Genomic DNA, 18855 nt, shown 5'->3' with positions numbered 1-18855 from the left:
TTCCTGCTACCAAAGTTTATGTTTTCCCAAACTGGGAAGGAAATGATATATATCTTTGTTATTTTCTAAAACAATAATTATTTGCTTACATATTTATTCTTCTAAATTAATTTCAGAATCATCTTGTCAAGTTTCTCATTCTTTGGAGGTTGGACAGTGGTATTAGTATATGAAGATGGTTACATACTTAGTAGGCAAGCCACTCTACCACTGAGCATGCATCCAGTCTTTTTTTTTCAGCTTTGTAAAAATTTTCATTTTTAATTGCATTTTATTATTAGAATAATGTATTGAGGGTTACAGTTAAAAGATAAACGTCTTGTTTCCATATCCTAGAATGTATGTCATTTAGTTAGTCTCCTGTCTTTTTTGAAACACTATTACTTTTTTTGCCAGTCATGTGGCCTGAGCTCAGGGCCTGAACATTGTCCTTGGGCTTTCTCAAGGCTAGTACTCTACCACTTGAGCCACAGCATCACTCTGGCTTTTCCTATGTATGTGGGGTGCTGAGGAATCGAACCCGGGTCTTCGTGCGTGCTAGGCAAGCACTCTTACCACTAGGCCAAACTCCCAGCCCACACTATTGCTTTTGAGATAAAGTCTTGCTTACTACCTACTGCAATTCTCCTATATTTTCACTTCCTGAAGTAGCTGGGATGACAGGTACATGCCACCACATCCAGCTTCATTGCAATGAGTGAAAACTCTGCCCAGGTTATCCTGCAACCACCATCCTCCTGGATGCCTGCTTCTCATGTAGCTAGGATGGCAGGTTGCATTCTTCTGTGCCTAGATATTGATAGAGAAGAGCGCTTGAATCTTTGCCCAGGATAGCCTTGATCCATAATCTTTCTATTCTCAGTCTCCCAAGTAGCTAGAATTATGGCTACGAAAAACCAACACCTGGTTGGGTTTTTCTTTAAAACGTAGTAGAACAGGGAATGTGATTAAATTGAACCTGTATGTAATTATCATATTTTTATAAGTGTGATCTCATATAAACAGATAAGTATATTTAGTAATATCATTTGGTAATGTTTTCTTGCAATGGACTAACAAAAGATCTTTCTTGGGTTTATTCATTTGTTTCATTAGTACTATGAATTTCTCTGCATCTATTGGCCTGTTTTACTCTATAAATGTAGTCAGTTACATCAATATTGAATCATCCTTGCAATTTTGGGGTACAATTTACATAGTCATATGCTATATTATATAGTATACTTCTGGATAGATTTGGTGTTTTATTTATGATTATTTCTATGTCCACAAGATGGAATTTACGTACCTGATGTTGTTACCTCTTTAAGTAATTGGGTTTCAAAATTAATGACTTTAATTTTATTTCCTTTATAAACTTCTGGATTCATTTAAAATATAAATGATGTTTGCTCTTCAATAATATGGGAGATTTCATCTGTAAATTTCAGGGAAGATTTAATATTTCTGACTAGACTGTTGGTTCAGAGTGATATGGTCATAGTTAAGACCTTTAGTATTTCAAAATCTTCCATGAAGCTAGGTGCTGGTGGCTCACACCTGTAATTATAGCTACCCAGGAGGCTGAGATCTGAGGAACACAGTTCAAAGTCAGCCTGGGCACAAAAAGACTGTGAGAAACTTATTTCCAAGTAACCAGCAGAAAACGAGAAACGGTGTTGTGGCACAAGTGGTAGAGTGTTAGCCTTTAGCTGAAGAGCTCAATTCTGCTTTAGTTTCCTTTTTCAGGTTTTTAATCTTTTCATCATAAAGGTCTTTTACATTCTTAGTTAATTCCTAAGTATTATATTTTCTTTGAAGATATTGCTAAAGGAGTTGCTTGCCTTATTTCTGCCTTGCTTTTCTCATTGTTGGCATATAGGAAAGCAGTTGATTTTTGAGGGTTAATTTTATACCCTGCTGCTTTACCAAAGTTTCAAATCAGCTCAAGAAACTTGGGAGTGGAATCTACAGGGGTCTTTAAATACAGAATCATGTCATCTGCAAAGAGGGAATGTTTTACTTCCTCTATCCATATTTGGATCCCCTTTATGCTTGCTTCTTGCCTTATTGCTCTGGCTAGGAATTCTAATACTATGTAAAAGATGATTGGAGAGAGTGGGCATCTTTGTCTCATTCCTGAATTTAGAGGAAATGTCTTTAGCTTTTTGCCATTAAATATAATGCTAGTTGTGGGTTTGTCATCCACAGCCTTTATTATATTGAGGAATGTTCCATGGATTCCTAGTTTCTCCAGAGCTTTTAGCATAATGGGGTGTTGGATCTTGTCAAATGCCTTTTCTGCATCTATTGAGACAATCATGTGATTCTTGTCCTTGCTCCTGTTGATGTGTTGAATTATATTAATTGACTTGCCTATGTTGAAACAGCTTTGCATCACTGTGATGAATCCTGTTTGATCATAGTGTATGATTTATTGATGAGTTGCTGAAGATGGTTGGCCAGTATTTTGTTGACAAGTTTTGCATTAATATTCATCAAAGAAATGGGTCTATAGTTCTCTTTCTTTGATGATTCTCTGGTTTTGGGATGAGGGTTATACTGGCTTTGTAGGATGAGTTTGGCAAAGCGCCTTCTTTTTCAATTTTGTTGAAGAGTTTGAGGAGTATTGGTGTGAGCTCTGCTTTGAAGACTCAATAGAATTCAGCTCTGAATCCATCTGGCCCTGGGCTTTTCTTGAATGGAAGGTCCCTTACTGCCATTTCTATTTCAGAGCTTGAAATAGGCCTGTTTAGTTGGGTTAGTTCTTCTTGGTTCATTGTGGGTATGTTAATATTGGCTAGAAATTCATCCATTTCTTCTAGATTCTCAAATTCCTTGGCATAAAGGTTTGAAAAGTATTCCCATGATGCTCTGGATCTTGGTAATTTCTTAACTGTGATTTTGTTTATTTTCGTGAGCTCCCGTCTTTTTTTTTTGGTAAGATTTGCTAAGGGTCTGTCAATTTTGTTAATTTTTTCAAAGAACCAACTCCTTGTTTTGTTGATTCTTTCTATAGTTTTTTTGAACTCCAATTCATTTAATTCTACCTTGATTTTAACAATTTGCTTCCTTCTACTGGGATTAGGGTTGGTTTGTTGTTCTTTTTCCAAGAGGTTAAGGTGCAACATTAAATTGTTGGTTTGCAATTTTCCCAATTTGTTAATGTAAGTACTCAAAGCTATAAATTTTTCTCTGAGTTCTGCCTTAGCTGTGTCCCAAAGGAGCTGGTATTTTGTGAGCTCCTTTTTGTTAAATTTTATAAACTGTTGAATTTCTGTTCTGATCTCCTTGATGACCCATTGTTGAATCAACAATATGTTGTTCAATCTCCATGAGTTACAGGGTTTTCATTGTTGGAGATTGCTGTTCACTTCCAATTTGATGCCCTTGTGGTCTGAGAGAGTGCAGGGAATAATTTCAGTGTTTCTGAATCTGTCCAGGTTTGTTTTATGCCCTACAATGTGATCTATTTTGGAAAATGTTCCATGTGCTGCTGAAAAAACGTATATTGTGATTTTGCTGGGTGAAATAATCTGTAGGTGTCTGTTAGATCTAGTTGGTCTATACAGTTGTTCAATTCTGAGGTTTCTCTGTTGAGTTTTTGCCTGGTTGATCTCTCCATAGGTGAGAGTGGTGTGTTAAAGTTACCAACAATCACTGTGTTTCGATCAATGTGTGGTTTTAATGAAAGTAAAATTTGCTTGATGAAGTTTGGTGCTCCGGGATAAATTGTGTAGATATTTAGGATGTTTATGTTCTCCTGGAGGAGCGATCCCTTTATTAATATGTAATAAACTTTTTTGTTTTTTTTCTCACTAATTTTAGTTTGAGTATATTTTATCTGATATGAGGATGGCAACTCCAGCCTGTTTATGGGGGCCGTTAGCTTGATAAACTTTATTTCAACCTCTCACTTTCAATAAATGTTTGTTTTGGGGGGGCAAGATGTGTCTCTTGAAGACAGAAGAACCATGGACCTTGCTTTTTAATCCAAGTAGACAGTCTATGCCATTTAATTGGAGAGTTAAGTCCATTGATATTTAGAGTTAGGATTGAAAAATATTTACTAGTTCTTGCCATTTTTGAAAGCTTTCATTAGTGCCTGTGGCTTGACAGTTCTTGTGGTACTTAGCTGGTATGATTTTTATTTGCCATTTCTTTGTCAGTATCACGTTTGTGTTGGGTTTTCAATGTGTAGAACATCTTTGAGAATTTTCTGTAATGCTGGTTTGGTTGCCTACGTAATGTTGCAACTTTTCCTTGGAATGGGTACAGTATTCTTGGTTGGATATTTGTCTTAAGCGCATGACATATATCCTTCCCATCTCTTCTTGCTTGTATGGTCTCTTCCCACATATTCTGGATATGTGGGAAGTTGTCTGAGTTGATTCCCTGAAGTATATTTCCAATACCATTGACGTCTTTCTACGGGCCCTCCTCAATGCCAATTAGCCTTAAATTAGGCTTCCTGATTATTTCTTTGACCTCCTGAAGTGTTCTCTCATATTTACTAGATTTGGTTTGACTCATTTTCTGTTCTTTCTGTATAACAACTAGATTATTTTTGACCCCGGTGATTCTCTCTTTTGCATTGTTTAACCTGCTATCAATATTTGCTGCTTTGTTCTTCCTCTCTCTCCTTCCAATTGGTCATTTTTGATGCCTTGCATCTCTTGTTTTAGATTGTATATGGACTTTTTAACTCCTTGATTTCCATTAGAGTGGTTAGCTCAGCAGCTTTACTCTCATTGGACATTTGTTGGAGTTTGGTCAGCTTTTTATTTGTGGATTCTATGAATTTGACCATTTTTCTTTGTCTAGCTTCCTCATGCTAACGTAAATCCTTTATTATGGCCTCATTTATGGCTTCCTCACATTCATGTATCACCTTCTTTATGGTTTCATCTTGTTTAGATATGTCTTCCTCTCATATCTCTCTCTGTTTTCAAACTTTTCATTAATCATGTTTATCAATTGCATTTGTATATCATTTAGAGGACTCTCCTCTAGTTTTGCCATTGACTGCTCCATTGCCTGTTTATATTGGGTTGGAGTTGCTATTCCTTGATTTGCCATTTTTCTTGAGTTTCTTGTTCTGCTCATTTGTAAACAGGAGCAAGATTAATACTGCACAAGATTATAATTTTTAAGATATAACCAACCTAGATCTCTTTATCTGGCCAGACAATAGATGCACACAATTTTAGATTGGTATTTTCACTCTCTCTTTTTGTGCACTTACAGACAAATCTAATACCACTACCTGTCACTGTTTTATGAGCAAAAGGAATGACACAATCCAATCTCTATTGTATTTAAGTCCTTCTGGATCTATAGTATAATTGAACACCTAGATATACAGTAGTGCTCAACAACCACCAACTGTAGATCCATGCATTATAAAATATGAAGGACGAACAGAGGACCAAAGATAGAAAAATATTATGAAAGACAAGAGGGGAAGTAAGAAAAGAGTAATGTAGGAGTGTAAGATTAATATAGTAATGAATAAAAGGGATGGTGTAAGGATAAGTTGATAGAAAGGTAAAATACTTGAGTACAAAATGTAGAAAAATAAGATAAAACTTATGGAAATAAGAATAGTATTAAGAAGAATATATAAAGAAAAAAGGAAGGTATCTCTAGGAGAGATCAATGATAAAAATTTTTAAAAAGTAAAATAAACAAACAAAAAAGAAAAACAAGAAAAAAGGTTGGAGGAGATCCCACACAATTGTGAGTTCTTAGACAAGAAATACTAGGGTTAAGAATCAACATATTAAAAATCAGGTGACTGTATCAATAAAAATATCATTTGTATCCAGTCTGTACCCAGTGCTGTCACTATGTTTCTCAGAATGACCACAATCACAGAAGGAAAGTCGAAAAAGAAATCAAAAGAGTCATAACATTAAAAAAAATAGTGGAGGTAAAATGGCAAAAAAAAGAACACATAAAAGTGCAAATGAAAAAAGGTAGAAAAAAAAAGGTATTTTTTAGTTTGGTTTTTTTTGGGGGGGGATAGGAAACTTTTGTCTCCACTAAATTTGGGATTCAAATACTTCATAAAGTCTTTTTCTCCTGCGATTTGGCTTTGTAGTTTTTCTGATCAGTTTGCTTGATTGCACAGAAAAAAATGTCAGTAGAACGCTGAGCGGCTTTGTTTACCAGAAGTGTGGCCCTGCCCACAAGGAGGAACTTCTGCTACCACCAGGGGCATACGACCAGCTTAGTTGTCTCTGGGAAAACCTTTGCCCTTTTGAATGATAGCGCTGCTAGCACCACTTCTCAGGCTCCAGTTGGTTTGGCCGGGTCTTTGCCAGCAGTCAAGATGGCGCTGCTCTCCTCTGGTGGGGGAGGGGATTTCTTCCCAATGCTGTTCTGCAAGCAGAAGTGGAAACTTCTCCACGGAGGTACTCACAAATTGCTGGATTCTCTGGTTCCATGAAGCTGGCAGGCCCATGCCACAGCCCGGTGACAGCTCTGGGCTCGTGCAGGCAGGCTTTGTCTACTCTGTGGCCCCGAGAGGCTGGCGCTGCTCTATGCTGTCTTCTTGCTATGGATTTCTGCCTTTCTCCTCTCTGACTGAGATCTCTGTGGTGCTAAAGTTTACTTAGGATGGATCTTTGGGTGTGAACTTTCCCTTACGATGCTAGAACTGGTATCTTGGCGAGAGCTCAGAAAGACTCACACTGAACCGCTGCCATCTTCAGACAATCCCAAATACCTGTCTCTTTAATGAGGTTTTTTTTTTGTCAGTTGTGGCACTGTCCCTGAGCTCTTTAGCTCAAGGCTAGCACTCTAGCACTTTGAGCCACAGCTCCACTTCTGGTTTTTCAGTTGTCCATTGGAGATAAGAGTCTCATGGACTTTTCTTCCCAGGCTGCCTTCAACAACTTTCTTCAGATCTCAGCCTCCTGATTTGCTAGGATTGCAGACATGAGCCACCAGTATACAGTGTTATTTTTCTACTGAAATTTGTTTCATACCACAGAATTTTGGTTTTTGTACTGAATTTTTTTTCATACTACAGAATTTTAATCAGAATTGCTAAACCAGTTTTTGTTTAATTTTATTGTCATGATGATGTACAGAGGGGTTACAGTTATATACATAAAGAAATGAATACATTTCTTGTCAATCATTCTCATCCTTTCCCCTGTTTATCTCTCATTTTTCCTGCCCTCAAGTCCCCCCAAGTTGTGAAAGTTCATTTCCAATACATGGTCTTGTGAGTATTGCTGTTGCAGGTTTTTAACATTTGCCTAATATGTCATTCCATTGCTTTAGTTTCCAATTTGTCTTTTTGCTTTAGATATATCTATTGCACATAGTATAGAAACATTTCTACCATAATATGATTTTAGTTTATCTTAAATGTTATTTTTATATTTTTTAGAATTATTGATTTATGTTTGACTTCTTGTCATCTTTTGTTTTCTATTCAACTGTGTTTATCTTTGCTATCCCCAATCTTAACTTCTGTTATATAAGGATTTGGGATCATTTTTTTCCTTCTATTGGCATGTAAGGGACACATTTAACTTTTCTTCTTTCTCTAATGACTATTAGTAAAATTTTAACCTGTGTCTAAATCTATATTCTTCTAAAAACTTAATTTTTATTATACATGTTAGTGGATATTTTCAGAATGAGTAATATAAATATCTTCTTTGGATGGCAAGATAAAAAAAGACAAAAAGATGGGCGGACTGGTGGCTCATGCCTGTACTCCTAGCTACGCAGGATGCTGAGATCTGAGGATGATCGTTCAAAGCCAGCCTGGGCCTGAAAGTCAAGGAGACTCTTATCTCTAATTAATCCCCAGAAAACCGGAAGTGATGCTGTGTCTCCAGTAGTAGAACGCTAGCCTTGAGCTGAAGAGCTCAGGAACAGCACCCAGGCCCAGAGTTTAAGCTCTACGACTGATTCTCCACAAACAAACAACAACAAAAACAACAAAAAAAAACAAAGGAGAACCTTCATCACTAATTCCTTTATCCTGTCTGCACCTCAAATATAATGGTTTGAAGTGATATCTTCTGGTTGTTACTTTAAAATCTTTGTGAACTTTTTAATGCTCAATATTTATAGTTATTGCCTTAGCTAAAATATTTCCTGGTCCATGATTCTTACACCTTGATGTTGGTCTTCAACATCATCTTGAAATCCTTTTTTAAAATATCATAGTAAAACCTCCAGTAACTGCTTCAGAGTATGTTTGGAGATGGTAAACTTTCTAGGTACTCCATCTTCACACCAGTATAATGGTTTGAAAAAATATAGCATCTTAAATTTAGTCTTTTATTCTTATTCCTTTGAAAACATGGTCCTATGGTTTCTTCTATATCTTATTGACCTTAGGTGTTCTTTTTTGTGTATCAGACAGCTTTTAAGTGTTATTCTTGATCTCTAAATTCTGAAATATTCCAGCCATGTCTAGTTAAAATTTTTCTATTATTGTTATTATTTTTTCCTGCTTAGTGCATGACATTTGTCACATGGATTTTCTTGCAGTTTATTTTAGCACATGGAATTTCTCAGCCATTAATTGTTTTCAAGTCTTGCTTCCTATCATATGAACTATGTCCTAGTAGAACTGGAAGCTTCTAGGATTATCCTTTATATATCAATTTACCATTCACAGTTTTCAACTCTTTAGATGAACCTTGGGAGAATTCCTTATTTCAATTTTCCAAACAGATAAGTTCACCATCTTTGGATGAAGAGTGAATATGTAGACTATACTGGGATTTATAGCTATTCTCTATCTTTTCAGCAAAATAATTGTCACCCACCTTATCATGCTACTTACTATTTTGTTACCTACATATTTTGATGGGAAAGGGACCATAATTTATTGAACGTATATGTGTAGTAGGTACAATATCAGATGCTTTTGTGAATTTTATGTTACTCCTCACTACCACTCTAGTTAAGAAATCATCTAAATAAAGATGTTAGACAAGGGCTGTTGTATTTATGGTCAAATTAAAAATGCTACAGTAATATGTATCTTCAAATGGAGTGATATAAAATATAGTATTGAGTCCTTAGATATTGTTACTGCAAAATCACCATGGAGATTTCTATTAGATGTTTCTCGTAGACAGTGATGCTGACAATTTTTAGATAGGATATCTGAAAAGTCAGGCATTAGGAGGTGAGTATTCCCTTCTAATATCAAGAAAAATGTAATGATCCCTCACAGAACGTTTTTTAATTTTAGAACAGAAAACAGGACGTGTATTTTTAAAAGGCATATCACTAAGCAATGATTTTTTTTGTGCTGGTCGTAGTGCCTGAACTCACAGCCTGGGTTTTGTTCTTGAATTTTTGTGTTCAAGGCTAGTGTTCTACCACTTGAGCCACACTTCTACTTATGGCTTTTTAGTGGTTAATCAGAGATAACATTCACACAGAATTTCCTATCAGGTATGGCTTCAAAACACAAACCACAGCAGTCAAATTCCTGAATAAGTAGGATTACAGGCATTAGGCACTGGTACTAGGCTTAGGTGAATTAAAAAAAAAAGAGCAAGTGAAGAATTTGGTGAGAAAAGCTATGGTGGAATTTGGGCAGAACCTACATGCTTACCCTAGAACAAGAATGTTAAATTTTATATCTGGATTAACAAGGAAATTATAACCAAGAAGATATAAATATAATTCATTTTACCTGGAGGTCCAGGAAGGCCAGGTGGACCCTGTACTCCAGGAAATCCTCTTTCTCCCTTTTCTCCAGGCAAGCCAGGTAATCCAGGATTTCCTTTTTCTCCCACAGTCACACCAGTACCAGGTGTAGGAATTACCTTTGTTATGAAAGAAATAAAATAAAGACTTAAAGAGGAAAAGCTTCTTCTCCTGAAAGTAATATGGAATCTACATATGATTATAAACATTATAATCACAAAAGTGCTCTGAAGTAAATCTTTGACACTACTACATAGATTATGGGACAGTAAAACTACTCAATAAATTGTATCAGATTTGTCATATTTCTGCTCATTCTAATCCTTCAATTGTCTAGAAAAGGTCTAATACCAATTATAATATTAGCAACTTCCTGAGCCTCAGACTTACAAAGTTAAGAAGTATTTTTGCAGTTTCTTCTTTTACAAATCACAATCTACAGCCAGACAATTCCTTACCAAAAATGTCTCTTCAATTTGCCTGCTTAATTTGCCCTGCCAGAACTACGTTTTCCAACTCATATTTGGACTTGAACTTTTGAGCTTATGCCCTTGTATGGAAATCTGCTGTTCTGATATGATTCTTTTAAAACCAACTGTTCTGTTAACCACTCTTATTAAGGAGAAGAAATTGCTTATTACTTGTGAAATCTCATGATACTTTAATCCTAAAGTCTATCAAGCCATTTCTCACACCCAATATTACTGATGTCCAGTTCATGTCCTATTTCTAGCAAGGAATGTTTACCAATATGAACATGGTTTGATGAGAATCACCTCAAGAAATGTGTATACACCTATCTGTTCCTCAGCATGTGCTATTCCAAATATCTATAATTCATCTTTCCCCCAATCGTTCACTTTGTTAACTGACATGTCGTTCTTCCTTGAAAAAAAGTAGCTCTTCCAGGAGGACTATTTTAATTAGGCCCCACCAATTTATCATAGCATTTTCTGTGTCTTCTGAGCACTCAGGACATAAGTCTAGTCTAAAGAATTTCATATTAATTGAGCTAAATATTTAAAACTTCATCTCATAGATTTATAAAGGTAAATAAGCTTCAGATTTAAGAACTTATCAGGTCTGAGGTACACATCACCATGTACTAGTATAGGGTAATAATTCATAGCGCTTTTATATTGTATAGAATCCATATTAACCGAAATGAAAATCAAAATCAAAATTTGTATCCTAGATTTAAAGTAGTAATTCCAAAAGGAAGTTGTGCTGCTGAGCAGGACTATATTCTCAAACTTTTCATTTTTTTTCGGATACAAAAATTTTATCATCTCGTCTTTTAAGCAATTATTTCCTAGAGAATGCAAACTCATATTTTTAAGATGAATATTGAATAGAAATTGGCAGAGTTTTTTGATGCATATTCCAATTGCATTTAGTGCAATTTTAAGTAGTAATATCTGAGATTCTTCATGAACAAAATGAATTAAATTATTTCACAAATGTCTGGATATACAAAAGAAATCTTATAGCAATCTCATTTTTGGGGCCTCACTGTATTCTAATATCTAGAATCTTTGGATTGTTCAAAGAAAAACCCACTCATAAAATATTGTAACAATATTTTCTTCTTGAGTAAAAATATACTTGATTTAAATTTCATGGTAGACACAAACATGACAGAAACATCCACAATTCTCCACATAAATTATTCTTTACAGAGCAACTTCCTACATCTATTTTGAGAGATCATACAAAGCACACATTCAGGAAAGAAAGAGATGGAAATCAACCACTTAAAAATTGGGTAAAGCTATTAATACCAAATCTATCTTTGTCCTGAACTCTGCAGGAGAATCAGGCAATCTCTACTCCCCCAAGAGTTTCATTCATTAAACCTTTGTAAGCAACACTTGCACCATCTGCTGGTTGGTGTAGAAATGATTTGGCAATCATGACACAAACCTCCTTATGTCATACATTTGTACCTTTAATAAAAAGAAGTAATACACAGGCAGAATACATATAAAAACCCTTGCATCAACACTACTTAAATTTCAATAAGTAAAGACATCTCAGCCATTAGAAGTTGATAATGATATACTTTTGTGCTCTATGAAGAAGAGGTAGAAACTGTATATAATTTAGGAACAAAAACAATTAATGCAAAATTAAGATAGATAAAGGAAAACTTTAAAAACTTACCAGTCCCGGGGGTCCAGGTGGGCCAGTATCACCCTTTTGGCCCTATTCAATACAATTGTAAAATACATTAGCAAAAGTCACATGAAAACATCTATTTCTCTCAAGAATGTAAGAGATAATTTAGTTTCATAAGTATTTATAAATTAATAAAATAACAGAAGTGATAAATATAACATGAGTAAATGAAACAATACTAGGCTACGCTTAAATATCTATGATTTTGTCACAGCTTCAGTAGCTCCACCACTTTGCGTATTTGAAAATAGACTTTAGACTTCTAGTTTAAACATTACTTGATTTTATCTTTCTGGCAGGTTATAATTCTCTGTAACAAAGATAATGAAAGAATTGTACCACTAGAATTAGTTGAAATCATAATTTTTATACTTATCCTTAATTCCTTTTCATAATGCTAGTAAAAGGCATTAATCTATTGTTATTTCCATTACTGATGGACATTTTCAAGGCATGGGTCTTAACTATAATTAGTAACAACTAACAAATTATAATTGCTTTTCTGAGTTTGCTCTTAGAAGCTAATGAAAGTCAAATTCAGGAAAAGAGTTTATCATTGATCCGTAGGTATAACAGCATGAAGAACATAATATTTAGTTAATATTCAGTTGTTACTCCATTGTCCAAGTCCAAAAACAAATGTCAACTTCACATGTCTACTCCTGTTCTGAGCTTGTTCTTCTACATACAAAGTCCTAGTTTCAGAAGTTAATGTGCCATATGACTTAAAACCTGAATTATGTCCTCTGAGTATTTCCTGTCTTCATTATTTTAACTGACTTCCATGCAAAACTAAAACTTGGACACAGTTTGTAGACAAAGCAAAATTAAAATATATGCCCTTTAGGATATTCAAGTTTGAACATCTATCTCTACCTTCCTGAAAAAGTTTTCAGTTTGGTTTTGGTACAAAGCAATTACAGACCAGAGGACTTGAAGAACTGGATATTTTGACTTGCCAAAAATAGGGAACTGTGTGCTTCATACATTTTTTTCAAAGTCACGTTTAGAATAGGTAACTAAATAATGATCTCAGTCAGACTGCATTGGTCCAGGAAAAACAATAACAAAGAATTAGTCACAGACTTACAGACAATAATTATATCCAGAATGGAAAAGTTTAGAGGAGACTTTCTAAATTCAAGCTTTAAGACTTTATAGTAACAGAACCTCACTAAAATGTGCTGAATTCCCTCCTCAAAAAACTGAATTTTTATGGATACATGCAAAGGCACTGTGTTCATAATGAAAATGGTACCACTAAAAAAATCATTCCTGGGGCCAGGAGTTTTGCCTAGTGGTAGAGTGCCTGCCTAGCATGCATGAAGACCTGGGTTTAATTCTCAGTACAACATACATAGAAAAAGCTGAAAGTGGTGCTGTGGCTCAAGGGTAGAGCTCTAGCCTTGAGAAAGCCCAATCACATCGTGCAGGCCCTGAATTCAGGCCACAGGACTGGCAAAAAAATAAAACATTCATGAACTGTAATCTGTGGACTATGATTTAAAGTAATGATAAAAATAACTCAATCTCTTCTTGAGATTGCTTCTCCCCCCGCCCCCCCCCCCTTTCTCTCTCTCTCCATGAGCAATAGCAATGTTCATAAGACAAGCAAAACTACAGAGAAACAGGAGCACATCCTCAGGGGAAAAAGAGACATGGAAGAGAGAAGAAAATTGAGGCTAAGACATAAAAGTAAAAGATGGATAATAGCAAAAGATGGATAAAGAAGGTACATTTGGAATACAAAAGCTATTTATAACTTTTACATTTTATTTACATTAATGAGAATAAAATAAAATCAATGATTTGAAAGAAAAAATTCTTACCTTTTCACCATCCCTTCCTGGTTCACCAGGATACCCAGGATCACCAGGCAACCCCTTTAAAACAGAGGACAGGGTGATATCAGCAAAAATGGCAGGGTAACAAAACCCCTCAAATCCTATCCTAGCAGAAACATTAAGAATATGGGCAAAAATAGTCCATAAAAATCAGCCTTTTCAGAACTGTAGAAATTACCCAAAGCTGACAACAATAAAGGAAGCATTTCATTTGTGGGGTTATTTTTTCCCAGTCCTGAGGCTTGAACTGAGGACTTGAGCACTGTCCTTGAACTTCCTCAATGCCTGAACTCTATCACTTGAGCCTCAACACCACTTCGAGCTTTTTCTATGGATGTGGTACTGAGAAATCAATTCCAGGTCTTCGTGCAAGGTAGGCAAGCTCTCTACTAGGCCAAACTCCTGTACCTCATTTTTTCTTATAACAAAAAATGTTAAATCTGGGTAGGAATACCCAGATTATTTTGTTTATATCTCCTTCCCCCCATTATCAGTCCAGTAACCTAGCCAAAAAAAAAAAAGATTGAAACTCCTTTGAAGCCTTACTCCCAGAAAACTATCACTACCAAAACTGTCTATTGATTTGTAAGAAGACTATTCACGTATGAAACTATCTCTTCTTTAAACTTCTTTGGGATCTCCCAAAGTAAACGGAAACACCCTAGGTAATTGTTGAAAATAATCAAAAGCAATAATTTGACTATCTTGGTTTCCTCAATCATAAAACAAAACTTAGTTGTTGAAAGACAAAAAAACTAAAGACATATTTGTTTTTTTATTATTCTGTATATCATCAAATGTTGTAAATTAAAGACTGTTTATTAAAATTCAACTTGAAACCAATTTCTAACTTCCTGTCTAATTAAAAATTATCTGTTTTTTTGGAATGGCTACAAATTTCATCAATTTTTTTCTCTCTCCCTAAAAGCCTTATTTAATGATTATGTTTGGATACACATTGATATCAAAGCTGCTGTAAATAATGTTCCTGGACTTGTATATTTTATCATTCATTTCTGTAGTGATTAGAATTACCTCTTAAAGGCTTTGTTCACAGAAAAATTGAGTATTCATAGAAGTGTTATTCATAATTACAAAAATTCAGACATAAAAAATCTTTCATTCCTTCAATATAAACAACTTGATAAATCCAACTAAGTAAATACTACTCAGCAAAAAAAGAAATAAATTATAGACACACAGTATTAAATTGTTTGAAGACTAGGAAAGGGATAAGAAAAAATAAAAGAGATAAACTTGATCAAAGTCATTATATGCATTTATGGGAGTATCACAATGAAACCCTTTGTACAATTACTGTGCAATAATTAAAAAAAGAAAACACCAGAAGATAATTTCCATAAATTTAAATTAATTAATTCATTTTAATTAATTAAGCTACACTACCACCCACAACCATTGTACATTTTGTTGAGAGGAAAGAGCCTTAGCTAGCTACTCACTGGAATTCCTGGTTGACCATTTTCTCCATCTTTGCCTGGTTTACCCTGTAGAATACAAAGTAATGGTGGAAAAAGAACAGAATTTTTTTACTTAGGAAGTATGAGATTAAAGATCATCCCTTGAAGCATACAATTAAACATTTCAGATATCAATGTTACATACTATAGTAGTGATATAAAGCTTTGAAATAGTAGGAAGGATACACACATATATTTGGATTTTTTTGAAGACTATTAGTAGTTGTAACACTTACTCTTTTGCCTGGCTCTCCTTGCTCACCCTTCTGACCTTTTACACCACCAGGAAAGCCCTGTACACATAAAAGAAATAGTTTCATATTGGTTCACAGTCTGCCAGTCAATACAAGCTTAAGTTAAATGATGCTAAAGAATTTTAAGTACTTACAGGAGGGCCACAAACCCCAGGAGGTCCAGGTGGTCCTCGGTCACCAGGATCTCCCTGTTCAGTTGTAAGGGTAAAGAAAACAATGTTTTAATAATAGAATACACACTCTTGCCGTGTATTGGTGTCTCACGCCTGTAATCCTAGCCACTCAGGAAGCTGAGATCTGAGGATCACAGTTCAAAGCCAGCCCAGGCATGAAAGTCCATGAGACTCTTATTTCCAATTAACCACCAGAAAACCAAACGTGGTGCTGTGGATCTAGTGGTAGAGTGGTAGTAACCTTTAGCTGAAGAGCTCAGGGACAGCGCCCAAGTCCAGAGCTCAAGTCCTACTGCTGACTGGAGAAAAGAAAGAAAGAGAGAGAAAGAGAGAGAAAGAGAGAGAGAGAGAGAGAGAGAGAGAGAGAGAGAGAGAGAGAGAGAGAGAGAGAGAGGGAGGGAGGGAGGGAGGGAGGGAGGGAGGGAGGGAGGGAGGGAGGGAGGGAGGGAGGGAGGGAGGCAGACAGGCAGACAGGCAGGCAGGCAGGCAGACAGACAGAGACAGAGAATATAGTCTCACTAATTCTAGGAGCTAAATATATTTAACAAGCTAAACTATGCACTCAAGTATTATAAACAGATAGAATGTTTCTAACTCAAAGTTGATATCTGCTACACACACATATACACACAAAATCACACGGGTAAAGGGAGCTCACATTTATAATTTTAGCTACTCAAGAGGTCAAGATCCAGAGGACCGATGTTCAAAGACAGCCTTGACAGAAAAGATTACAAAGTGCCATCTCCAATTAGGAAGCAAAAAGTAGGCTACAGGCATGACTCAAGAGGTAAAGCATCAGCCATGAGCAAGTAAACTAAGCAAGACCTATGCTTTGAACTGAAGCTACAGTATGTCAAAAAATGAAACTAGAGACATTTTAGTTACTTCTAGAGTACCATGATTATACTTAAGGCATTTTGTTCTTTCAAAATATTTTATTAAATGATTTAATCCATATATCTGGTAGTGACTAGTTTTGGGAGAGATAGTAGCTGACAACTAATATATACAGTATTCCTTTTCAAGTTTGATGAAAATTGCTTCAATTTGATGTGCTAACAATTTCACTATACTATGAACATACAGAAATGAAATAATAAATTAATGAATTTCAAGTAAATATGTCTCAGGAAAGATAATGTAAAATTTTTAACCATCTCAAATCCTTGCTATTTAAAAATATTCTCATATATTACTACATTTATTTATAATGTATTTCAATATAGTACTACTTGCATATGAAGCTTTTCAGATTTTTAATTTTTTCCAGCTTTATTAAGTTACAGATGACAAACATTACTGAATATATTTAATGTGCATAATGTGCTGTTTTTTTATTGCTATTGTAAATATAATATACAGAGCAATTACAGTTACGTAAGTCAGGTAATGAGTAATTTCTTTTTGAACAATATCACCTCTTCCTTTGTTTGCTCCCTGTTTTTATCCCCCACAAGTTGTATAGTTTATTCTCAACATAGTGTCTAGTGAGTGTCACTACTGTATTTACTCATCCCTTGTCCCCTCATTTCTGTGCTCCCTTTTATCCTCCCCAAAAAGATAAACTTACATACAAAACAAAAGATACAGAAATCAAAAACAACAACGAAGGAATAACAAAGAAGCAAAAATGCATATATATCATGAAAGGACTACCTCAAGTGATTGCATTCATCGTGAGACTTTGATTTCTTCCCTACATATTCACCTGATCTCCTTTTTGAAACTCTATATCCATTGGTCTTTTCTGCTCACTGATCTGCCCAGGTGGCCCAGGTGGCCCCTGCAGTCCTTGTTCACCCTGTTTTCAAGACAGAATAAGAGAGTTACACTTTATAATCTGTGAAGACAATAATATACCAGGCAAATTATCAGTTTTAAGAAGCAAAAGAAAGAAAAAACACAGTTCAAGGGACTATGAAAGGAGAAAACTGGGGGTTGAATAACCAACTCTTTTTCTCTACTCACCTTTTCACCTTTGGGTCCCTGGAAGTTTAAACCCATATTCCCCTGGAGAGAGAAGTTTCCGTTTAAAATATCATTGATAATAAGAATGCACATTAAATAAGAGGTATATAAAGAGAAAATTACCTTTGGTCCTGGCAATCCTGGTGGTCCAGGAGGGCCCTAATGAGATACAGAAAAGAAAAACATATATGGTGTAAATTTATTTAAAATGATCGGGTTTCATAAAAAATTAAAACTGAAGGATCCCTCCAAAATAATATTTTCATGGCTAGGGATGCAACTCAATCATAAAGCACTTCTTAGTAGCTTGAGACATCACAACGATTTATTTATTCCCTTGTTGCTTTTTAATGGAACACACACGTCAACTAAGAAAAACAAACAAGATGAGTGTGGAAATGTGTGGTGCCAGGGAGGTAGTGGTCAAGGGCAGAAAGGATAGGTAGACAACAGGGAGAATACCAATGTAAAGTCAATGAAAGTTAATTTTACCTCCAGTACACACAATGTATTGTTTTATCAGAATTATGAGTAAAGTAGGTATCCTAAATTTAAAAAACCCTAGTTCTAAAACGCATCTGGTTATTTATTAACCAAGCTTTGTTTTTTAAACAATCCATTTTTGTTTTTGAGAATTTTTCAAGGTTTGAAAAATTGAACATTTGTTTATTTATGTATATTGCCTCTATTTCAACATATCTATTTATTTGCATGTTGTATCTTGGTGTCAATCCTAAGAATTTGCTTCATCTGTTGAAACAGGGTAAATTGTGGAGTGATTTGGACATATGAAAAAAAAGTTAAGAAAATTCCAAGTATTAATAACATTCCCGATAAAAACCAATATTCTAACAGGAGAGTTAAGGAAAAGTAACAATGTCTAATTTCCTAATTTAGAGAAGGCCTACAAGTAAAGCAAACTAAACAAATGAGTTTTTAATCTCTTTCCAAGAAGTGTCATAAAAGCAGAAATCAAAGTTTTGTTGGCAGATTCTTCTAGGACTAATTAAACTCTATTGCCTTCATTTAAGTGTAAAGAAGTACTTGTCACAAACAAAAATATATTAGAAGGCCTTAAAAGGCTTTTCCTTCTATTCTGAGGCATTCAAGTCTATGATCCTATTGAAGTTATTGAAGATATATATATACATATATGTTTATGATTCAAGATCTCTATATATGTATAGATCATTATATATATATATACACTGATTGAAGAGATACATACATTCATATATGAGATATAAGAGATGTATATATATACTTTATAAAATTTATT

The 18855-nt window shown here is 35.0% G+C and overlaps 1 protein-coding gene across 1 annotated transcript in view; it reads right to left on the bottom strand.

Annotated features, from left to right (window-relative positions):
- Col4a5 (collagen type IV alpha 5 chain) overlaps nt 1-18855 on the bottom strand; it is a 181203-nt gene that overhangs the window by 76319 nt on the left and 86029 nt on the right. Inside the window, exons 11-19 of the mRNA XM_090326386.1 lie at nt 17700-17735; nt 17577-17618; nt 17317-17409; nt 15567-15620; nt 15415-15471; nt 15161-15205; nt 13683-13736; nt 11839-11880; nt 9662-9794 (exon numbers count right to left, since the gene is read on the bottom strand). Of these exons, the coding sequence (XP_090182512.1) occupies nt 9662-9794; nt 11839-11880; nt 13683-13736; nt 15161-15205; nt 15415-15471; nt 15567-15620; nt 17317-17409; nt 17577-17618; nt 17700-17735 (556 nt within the window). The remainder of the gene's footprint in view (nt 1-9661; nt 9795-11838; nt 11881-13682; nt 13737-15160; nt 15206-15414; nt 15472-15566; nt 15621-17316; nt 17410-17576; nt 17619-17699; nt 17736-18855) is intronic.

Source organism: Megascapheus bottae, chromosome X, assembly GCF_031878675.1.
Source record: "Megascapheus bottae isolate mThoBot1 chromosome X, mThoBot2.hap1, whole genome shotgun sequence".
Classification (NCBI taxonomy): domain Eukaryota; kingdom Metazoa; phylum Chordata; class Mammalia; order Rodentia; family Geomyidae; genus Megascapheus; species Megascapheus bottae.
The sequence above is the reverse complement of the archived record's forward strand: the minus strand, read 5'-3'. Positions and strand labels throughout refer to the sequence as shown.